The sequence below is a fragment of the Arvicanthis niloticus genome, chromosome 14 (genome assembly GCF_011762505.2).
Source record: "Arvicanthis niloticus isolate mArvNil1 chromosome 14, mArvNil1.pat.X, whole genome shotgun sequence".
NCBI classification, from domain to species: domain Eukaryota; kingdom Metazoa; phylum Chordata; class Mammalia; order Rodentia; family Muridae; genus Arvicanthis; species Arvicanthis niloticus.
Genome location: NC_047671.1, coordinates 74444413 through 74454652, shown reverse-complemented (window position 1 = coordinate 74454652; position 10240 = coordinate 74444413). Strand labels below are relative to the sequence as shown.

Genomic DNA, 10240 nt, shown 5'->3' with positions numbered 1-10240 from the left:
ATTGTGTAGAGAATGGGAGATGCCCACAGACTGCTTTGAAGCTGAAAAACAGCAGCTCCTTAAAATAGAGGCTTGACTAGCACTCCGACCCACCCCCAAGAGAGTGGAAGTAAATCTTTACTTTCTAAAAGGGCGATGTGAAGGGGTTCCTGTGTTATGTGGAACAGCCATATTTCCAAGCTTTTCCCCCATAGCACTTTTATAGTCTGTATTTCCTTGGTTCCTGCTGCTGTGGCTGCTGAGTATCTGTTCTGACCTTGGCTGTGTTTTCCCACTGAAGCTTAGGGTTAGCATCCTCACCCATCTCCTGAGAAGCACATGAAAATGGTGACAGTGTTTAAAGGCTTTGCCTCGGGGTCCTGTACAGCCTCATTTGAGGACTAAATAGAATAATCCATTTCAATTTCACAAACCTTTTCTTTTTTTTTTTATAATTTTTTTTTTTTTACTTATTTATTTAATGTATGTGAGTACACTGTTGTTGTCTCAAACACACCAGAAGAGGGCATCAGATCACATTACAGATGGTTGTGAGCCACCATGTGGTTGCTGGGAATTGAACTCAGGACCTCTGGAAGAACAGTCAGTGCTCTTAACCACTGAGCCATCTCTCCAGCCCAAACCTTTTCTTTAGAATTTTTCTAGATTGGCTTCAAGTTCCCAGACAGACCCTGGCAGTTTATGTAGCATATAGCCTTGAGCTGGCTGCCTTCCCTACCTGATGCTCTCCCTAGAGTGGGAGCAGGGATGCAAGACCACTTGCTTCTTTGTTCAGGATGGATTGTGGCTTTCTAGGCAAGCAATGAAATTCCACGAAGGAATCGGAACCGACTCTGCATTAGGCAGTTTTGGGGACAAGTCACTTTTTAGGAATGGAGTTCAGACTGCCGTGCTGTGTGGAGAGCCCGAGGGCTCTGCTGTGAGGACAAGTCTCAGGTCCACATTGGCTATGTGTTCTGGTACCTTCCACTTGTCACCTTGGAAACTCACTGAGTCTGAGTTTTGTCCTATTCTGCCTCCATCTGGATCAAAATAAGCCTTTTCAAGAGGACACACAGGTTTCCATGCGAGTATTTTCCCGTTACTGGGATTTATGCCTGTGTTTAGGGAGCCAGAGAGAGTTTAGCCTCGAGGCTACAAAAGCGTAGCTTTGCTGAGAAATGCCTGGCTTCCCCTCACACAGGATTCATGAGCACAGACCCACTCAGATGCCTGGGGTGGCAGATCAGGGTCTTGAAGCCTCACCCCAGAGTGTGAGCACTTGCCTGGGCACAGAGAGAATTTCCTTCCTGCAGAGAAGAACTGAAGAAGAAATGCAGACACTCTAGCAGAAGTTCTGTGCTGTTTCTTTGATACAAGACCCCCTGTAGCCCACACGTGCTGGCTGCTGTTTGGTATGTAGCTGAGGTGGCATTGACTGTACTTCTCCCCAGTCATTACAGCAGCACCACCATGCCTGGGATTGAACCCAGGGTTTCACGCAGCTTGGCAACAAGCTATCTCCTCAATAGCTTCAATTGGGTTTTCTTACAAAATTAAAACTTATGCTATAGACGGTGGAATGTATCTGTGATACCAGCCCCTGTGAAGTGGGAGGCAGGATGGTGAATGAGATCCAGGCTATCCAGGGCTCATAGCACAGCCCCATCTCAAATGTGTATGTTTCTATATGTGCACACATAACTTACAAGCTAGAAAACTTCTGTCTTTTTGCTCTGTTTTATTTGTTTTTCTTCTTGATATAGGGTCTCACTATTAGATCAGGTTGGCCTGGGAACTCACAGCTCCTCCTGCCTCTGCCTCCCCAAAGGCATGTGCCAACATGCCCAGAGGCATTGTGTCCTTTTAAAAATTAGAATAGTGGGACTTTGTGTGTGTGTGTGTGTCTGTGTGTAAGTGTGGATAGAGTCCAGAAGAGGCCGTTGTATAAGCACATGTGCAGACCTCCCACATCCTGTGCAGGAAAATTTTCAGGAGTTGTTTTCTCCCCTATCCCTGGGTTTGGAAAGCTGTCTTTGTGTCTCTTCTCTGGTGTGTTCGGACATTCTGTCCTATGGAGGCTTTCTCCAGTTCTCCATCCCTGGGAGATGTGAAGATCAAGGCAGGAGAGAGGAGACACTGTTCTGAGCATCTGACAGCTCAAATGTATCAAATCTGAATCCTTTAATAACTTTACCAGTGACATTCAGAGACAGAGATGGCTTATTCTCAAGAGAAGCAGTGATGTGAGCGGGTGATGTGAGATGACCTGCGCGCGCCTCAGGGGCAAACGGGCTTTTCCCATGTTCCCTTCTGTTGGCAGCTCAGGCTTTTTCCTTTCCAGGGGCATTTTCCCTCCTGGCTGTGCTGCTGTCTCCCACCTACCCTGGCGTGCAGGCTATGCTAAGCCCAGGCAGAGTCTGGTGCTGATAACACATTCTTTCAACAGGAAGTGCCTCCATTTTCAGTTGTCCATGGGAGGGTGGCGGGCAGATAAGCTGTGAATGGAAACACAGAACAGATTTCTACTCCACCCTCAGTGCACTTTGATCTGGGAGAGAGAGGGGATTTCTGGCGGGTTTGAACTGCCGTCTGCCTGGGGAAGGGGAGGAGGATGGTTAGGCTCTGTGTATCCCTAAGTGCTCTTCTCTGCTTTCCCCAGGAACATTTGTTTCGGTTCTAGAAGAGCCTTTGGCTGTACTGAGAGGCCCACCATTTGATAAAGTCCTTTGAAGGACTTAATTAGATGTGGGAAAATGTTAACTCATGGAAATTCCTTGATTTGTTTGTTTTGACGTAGGGTCTCACTATGTAGCCCTAGCTGGCTTGTAACTAAGGAAATATATCAGGCTGGTGTCTCTAAATCAGAGATCCACTTGTTCCTTTAAAAAGCTGGGATTACAGGCATGCACCACAACTAAAATTCTTACCAGATTATTTTCTTGTTGCTGGTTTTTTTTTGGTGAGACAGTGTCTCATCATTGTCCGGGCTGGCCTCCAACCCGGTATGCAGGTGAGAAGAATGGTCTTGAACCCCTATCCTCTTGCTATTGCAGTGTTGGGGTAACAGATCTTCACTACTGTGCCCAGTTCTTTTTTTTTCTCCCCACCTCCAGATCTCTTTTAAAAAATCCTTTAAGACAAGCCCAGGGTAATCTCTGCTTCAGCTTTCTGGGTACTGAGATTAGAGGGATGAGATACTACGCCTAAGTGTGTGTGTGTGTGTGTGTGTGTGTGTGTGTGTGTGTGAGAGAGAGAGAGAGAGAGAGAGAGAGAGAGAGAGAGAGAGATGTGTGTCTATGAGAGATAGAGGTGAGTGTGTGTGTGTGTGTGAGAGAGATAGAGGTGTGTGTGAGAGAGGTGTACTCGTGCGTGTGTGTGTGTGTGTGTGTGTGCGCGTGTGCGTGAGAGAGAGAGAGAGAGAGAGAGAGAGAGAGAGAGAGAGAGAGAGAGAGATGTGGAGGGGGAAGACTGGGTCTTACTATACAGTCCATGCAGTTCTCAAAGTCCCCATCCTTCTGCTTCTGTTTCCAGAATGCCCCATGCTTGGTGAATGTGTGTACACACTGGTTTCATGATTATGAATGCTTTCTGATTTTTTTTCTCCTCAGATGATACATGAATAAAACCTATGAGGGGAAGGGATTTAAGATGAAAACTAGTGATGAGTTAGGTTTCTTCAGGAGAGTTAGTGACTCTGCAATTAAAAACAACTGTTAGAGTCACTCCATGCAGAACACAGCGCTCTGTAACTAGAGCAAGGTTGTGTGTTTCTCCCAGGCTTAGGTGTCAAGCCTTGGGTTTACACTGGGCAGCATGGAGATGTTTTCAGGGATCCTGGGCCTCTCTGGCCCCTCCCTTGTCAGTGCTTTCCCTCCCTCTCACTTCCTCATTTCATCAACCTTATGATCCCATTCAATCACCAGAGCCTTTAACATAGGCCTCTGGTTTGTAAAGCCAGCAGCCTTGATTGTTCCCTGTTCTTAGAGTGTTCAAAGGAAAATACTCAGAGAGAGAAATAACTGGCAAGGAGGCCCAGTGCTCTCAGATGTCACTACTCTTGTCCCAACACTTTTACGCACAGGATATGGAATCCATGACCTTCTGATTTTCACTTGCCACTGTAGGACAGGATTTTTCCCATCTTGCTACATGATCTTATTATTTTTAATAATTGCATAATAGTTCATGAAGCAGATGACCCAGGTTTCCAGACCATTCCATATTGGATTGTTCCCATGGTTTCCACTATTTTAAGTAGTCCAGTAATGGATGGCTTCCTTTGTTCCACCTTTCCTTTCTTTTGGATTATTTTCTTATAATACATTTCCAGAAGTGGAATTACCGAGTTCACCAGGTCATAAGCTTCTCAGTGGCCTTGGGCACTTTTGATTGCCTTTTGTCAAAACCAAAGTATAGCCTCACAGGCCACAGACAAAGGACCGGCATGTTTACTTGACACCAGCCTTTTGTAGTGTTGTAAAGATTTTAAATGTTATTTTTCCTTCTGTGGTGAGAGAGAAAACCCAGAGTCTTAGTGTTAACTTGAGTATATACCGCTGGGAACATCTGCAGGTTCCAGACTTCTTGTGTTGTATTTCATGTTTAAATACATTCTTAGGACCGGTGAGGAAGCTCAGTGGTAAAAGGTGTTTGTATTACAAGCCTGGTATCCTGAGTTCAGTTCTAGAAGGCATAGGGGGTTGGAGAGAGGGAGAGAAAGACTGATTTCGTGAAGTTGTTGTCTGCCACATACATGCTGTGGCACACACACACCCCCCACTCTCATACCCCATTCTCTGTCTCTGTCTCTGTCTGTTTCTCTGTCTCTGTCTCTGTCTCTGTCTCTCTCTCTCTCTCTCTCTCTCTCTCTCTCTCTCTGTAACCCAAGCTGGCTCCCAACTCATGGTATTCATCCCTCCAGTCTCTGCCTCCTGAGTGTTGTGCACGGCTCAAAGATTTTCTTTAAAAATTTTTTTAAAACAGACAGGAGCCAAGGGTCATTTCAAATGGTTGTTGAGTGTCTTGCATTTCTCTTTATGAAGAGCTGCCACTAAAATTAAAATGCACAGCCTTTGAGAGGCAGAGGCAGGAAGATCTCTGTAAGTTTGAGGCCAGCATGATCTAAATAGTAAATTACAGGCCAACCCTGTCTCAAATGAACAGACAAATAAACAAATGCGTAGCCTGAATTTTGGCTTTCACTCAACACTGCTTTGTTCCTGGACAGTGATTGCTGTCCTGTGTTGAGGGATAGAACTGGGGAAAGAACAAACAGGGAGAGAATATTTTAACAATGTTAACTTTAACAGTATTTCTATATGTATAGTCTTTACTATGATCTAGCACTTACTGTAGAGACTTTATATACAAACATGATAGTTAACAACAATGATGTCCAGCATATGTGCATTTAGATAGCCATTTTATTTTATTTTACTTTATTTTATTTTCAGTCAGGATTTCTCTGTGTAGCTCTGGCTGTCCTGGAACTCTCTGTAGACCAGGATGGCTTTGAACTCAGAGATCTGCCTTCCTCTGTGTCCCAAGCGCTGGGATTAAAGGTATATGCCGCTGTCAACACTTGGATTTTTTTTTTTTTTTGGAGTGATCTTTTCATTTATTTATTTTTATTTTATGTGCATTGGTGTTTGCCTGTATGTGTTGCCTGCACGAGGGTGTCAGATCCACTGGAAACGGAGTCACAGTGTCGAGCTGCCACGTGGCTGCCCCTTTAGAATGCTCACCAACAAGGCACCATTAGTACATGAGCCGAGCCTAAGCCAGATAACCTGTGTGCAGACTGGAGTGCACCCGAGGTGACCTGCCCAGAACTTTGGAATTCAACCCATCTCCACCAAGCAGGCTGATTTAGATCCTAACCCAGAAGCCTTTGGCCTCTGAGACTGCTACCCTACCAGTTTTAAGCTGTGAGCTGGACACTAAGCTAAGCTGCTTGCTGGCTAGCCTTCCCTCCTGGAGCTCCCAACAAACCCCGGAGGGGCTTTGTTAATGACCCTGGTGGAGTGCCCAGGTGCACTGGGCTAGCTCTCTGGGCAATCCCAGCACTCTCTGAATTTCTCAGAAGCAATATTTTGTTGCAGAGAAATCAGACACAGCCAGAGATCAGCAAATTGGCTGTTTCTGAAATAAGTGGGTTGGTAAGAAGTCCGGTGTGACAGAACTCACTCTACAGAAGCTGCTGTTTGTGCGTCACTCAGACTTAGGAGCTTGAGGTGGAGTTTCTGGGATCGAGATCTAAAGTCCTCGCCAGAGCTCTGAGTGTCATGCTCTCGATAGCAGCCAGCTGGGCAGCATCACTGCAGGCATTTCAGTAACTTCTCACGGATCTGTATGCAATTCTAAACATCTGGAGCTGGGCATGGTGGCTCACACCTTCAATCCCAGCACTTGGAGGCAGAAGCAGGTGGATATCTGGTCTACAGAGTGGGTTCTAGGACACCCAGAGGTACACAGAGAAAACCTGTCTCAAATGACAACAATAAAACAGAGCTTGACATCCTGACAGCTTTGTGATGTATGCTCCCCCCCCCCTCTCCTGATGCATATAATACTGTCAGTTTGGGTCTTTATGCTTGTAATGTTTACATTAAAATCTGAGTTTAGGGATTGCCTGCCTGCTTTCCTTCCTTCTTTCCTTCTTTCCTTCTTTCTTTCCTTCCTTCCTTCCTTCCTTCCTTCCTTCCTTCCTTCCTTCCTTCCTTCTTCCTCTTCCATCCTTTTCCATATTGACTTTTGAACTTGGGTGTTGCAAAGGTTGGTCTTGCACAAACTGCATCTCTGTGTCTGGCTCTTTATTCTCTCCGTGGTCTTACTTTATAATCTGGGCTAGCCTAGGACATACTGTGTTTATCAGGCTTGCCCTGGACACACAATCACCTTCCTTCCTCTGTTTCCCAAGTGAGTGCTGGGTTACAGGCGTTCACTCCCATGCGTCTCTAGGTCTTGGGCTTTCATTCTTCTGCCTCAGCTTCTGAGTACTCAGACCTTTGCGACAAGGCCAACTTCTTCCTGGGTATCTGATTCTTTGTTTCTTCTTCCTGGCAATCTGATTTTTTGTTGGGAAAGAGAAAGATGGGGACCAGGGGATAGTTGGGTTTGGTCTGTTTTGTTGGAAAGTGTGTAGGGAGGGAGCAAGTCACATGACCGGAGAAGCCAGTTAGGCTTCTACTAGGGCACTGCGGTCCAGCTTCCTGCAGGAGCATGAGGGCCGGAGAAAAAAACGCAGGCCCTGCTTGAGGAGAGGAGTCCATGGGACCGCACTGCATTCAGGGCACACTGAGCCCCACACACCCCATTTAACATAGCTGTATCTAGTGCCTTGGGGTTCTTCAAAATAATGGCCAGAGCATCAAAATGGCTGTTTGAGGAATTTAGCAGGGTGATGTTTCCAAACATATTATTTGAAATTTTTATGCAATCATAACCTGTTTCAAACAAATACCCCATATGTACTGGAGCCCTGGAGGCTGGAGAGAACTTAGGGTGCCTGAGTCTTGTGAGGAAAAAGGTCTGACTGGAGAGTGAGCAGCTGTGGCTGAAGGTTTGAGGAGGCCTTGCAAGTGTGGCTGGTCCCTTAAACTCTAAGCAGATTCCGGTTGTTTGGGTTTGGTCCTATGGCATTTGCAGTTTTGTACCTTGTCAGCATGGTTTGTTTTTGCTTTCCACTCTCAAGTTTGACAGACTGGAGTCTGTCCTTCAAACCCCTTCCTACATACTTCTGCTTTCTACATACATACTGAGTGGTCACCGGGTTGCGAAAGTAATAGCACTGCTCTTCTAAGAATGTTGCCAGGACCAGGTGGATGGCACTGGCTAACAGTGGTCAGCACGGTGCGTGCTTTATTGATTTATTTCTTCCCCCTGAGTGGCCTTAGTTTTGCTGGCTATGTCATTTGCTCCCTGGTGTTGAGGCAGTTAACAAGCTGTATCACCATCTCTCCTCTGCTCTCTTCTTCTACCAGGTGGGTGCATCAGTGATGTCTGCAGTGGGCGAAAGCACCAACCCTGAAAACAGTGACCTCAAGTATTCAGGTCAAGATGGCCTCTACATAGGCGTCAGTCTGTCCTCCCCTGCCGAAGTCACATCCTCAGTGCGACAGGATTCTTGGTGTGCTCTGGCCCTGGCCTGAGCAGGTGCTGCCAAGCAGCGAGAGGGCTCTGAAGGCCTCCTATCACTTGTGTCTGATTTGGTCCGGCAGTCCAGATGGCAGCAAAAATGCAGACAAAACATTCCTTCGATGCGTGATTTCTGTGCCTTTGTTTTGAAAGAGATATATTTCCCAAGAAGCTTACTGAAGTAAGAAGAGATGGGCTTTTGCAGGAAGGGCCAACACAGTGAGCATGTGGCCTGCTTCTGCCAGCCTGGGCTGCTTCCAGCCAGCCTGCCTCTGGCTCTGCTCCACACCAGCCGGAGAAACTGTGACAATGACTGGGGCCTTGCCTGCTAAGGAAGATTGAGAGGTTAAAAAAAATGTTTATGTTATTGCTCCAAATCACGTGCTTCTTGTGATCAACCTTGGTTATCCCAGAATCCTTTCATCCCTGATCTACATGCACATTTCACAAGCATTTGTGGAGAGGAGCATTGGAAGCCATTTGGTCCATCCTGGAGGCTGAGTGCATTCCTGGGGTCTCGACAAGAATATTAGTTTGCAAGATTGCATTATGACAGACTCTGACTGACTTATCTCAACGTTCATTATAACGTGGCTGATTTGAGGTCACTTTGGAATTTGTAAACAGGGTAGCAAACAAGATATTTTTCTTCCATGTACACAATAATTTTTTTAAGTGCAATTTGCGTTGCAGCAATCAGTGTTAAATCATTTGCATAAGATTTAACAGCATTTTTTATAATGAATGTAAAACATTTTAACTTAATGGTACTTAAAATAATTTAAAAAAAAATGTTAACTTTAGACATATGCTTCTTACACCCACGTCCCACTTCTGTATTTCCAATTGTTTAAAAGAAAAAAGATTTCAAGAACAAATCTTCTCTCAGGAAATTGCCTTTTCTCCATTTATGAATTTTTATACAAGAACACCAACACAGCCCCATTTCTTTTACTGAGGAAAAAGTGCTGGAAATTGAAACAAACCTTTACTACCTAAAGAATAGCATTTGTAAATATTCTCAGCATCTGTAAACACTCTTGAAGTCTGTACTGCGTTACTAACCCACAGGTTGGTTTACATTATTATTTTTTTTTAATGGGATATTGTATGGAAACCTATTTCACCAGAGTTTTAAAAAAAAAATAAAAAGGGTATTGTTTTGTGTTCTGTACAGTGAGCTCCTTCCTATTCATCTTATTTCATTGCTGTGTGTGACTCTAAGGTGTCACATAAAACAAGTGCACATGGTATTTGCAAGCTGCCATGAGACCTTTCTTTAAAATAATTTTTTTTTGGGAGCTATTGTGCACCTTGGATTATTTGAAATTGGCACATGGAGTGCCAATTGGAAGTACTTTTTTATAAATGTATATAACCTTTATGGAGGGACATTGTTTCAGATCACTACTTGAGAACATCCTAGCCCGTTCTGGACTTATTTATGAATGACTATTCTCTGGGGCTCTAGGTCAGGACACTTTCCTTTCTGGTCCTCCCTTCTGCAAAGTGCACTTCCAGGCTGTAGGGCTGACACCCACCAGATAACCTTTGTTGTGGATTTTAGCAAGTTAGGCAATTGTTGGTACAACTGGAAATGGTGGGCTTCAACTTTGGCTCTTTGAATGTCTGGCATTTTGAACTTCTTTTCTCAATTTTTTACAGATATTCTTGGTGTGGTAGATGAAATTTTATGGCAGAAAACTATAGGCAGTGCTGGTAGGTGCTTAGGGTTGGTGTGTATCTGGGGAATTCACAGGAACACAGCTGTCCCAGAGGCTAGATTACTGGCTAAGAATGCTAGGTATAAAACTAGACCACCAGGTTCTGCTCAGCCAGAGGCCAGTTCTATGATAGATTATCAAACTAACGGTCACTTTCCATAATCTTCAAAACAAGCAGCATAGAATTCATGGGGTCGCTGTGAGATAATCCATGCACTATTCCCACTACAGTGCCTGTCACATGGTAGGAACTTGAATTTAAAGAAGGTTGGCAAGAACTCCCACACCTTGGGCGTGCATGCCTGGGGCAAGAGCAGGCAGATCTCTGCAAGGCCAGACTGGTCTACAGAATTCCAGGACAGCCAGAGCTGCACAAGGGAATCCTGTCTTGAAAAACC

General features: G+C 45.1%; 1 protein-coding gene across 3 annotated transcripts in view; it reads left to right on the top strand.

The window, feature by feature from the left end:
- Nucleotides 1-9292, top strand: part of Gata6 (GATA binding protein 6) — a 33010-nt gene extending 23718 nt beyond the window's left edge. For all 3 annotated transcript variants that reach the window (XM_034518652.2, XM_076912992.1, XM_076912993.1), the window contains exon 7: nucleotides 7965-9292. In XM_034518652.2, the coding sequence (XP_034374543.1) occupies nucleotides 7965-8132 (168 nt within the window). In that variant the 3' untranslated portion in view covers nucleotides 8133-9292. The remainder of the gene's footprint in view (nucleotides 1-7964) is intronic.
- Nucleotides 9293-10240: the final 948 nt, after the last annotated feature.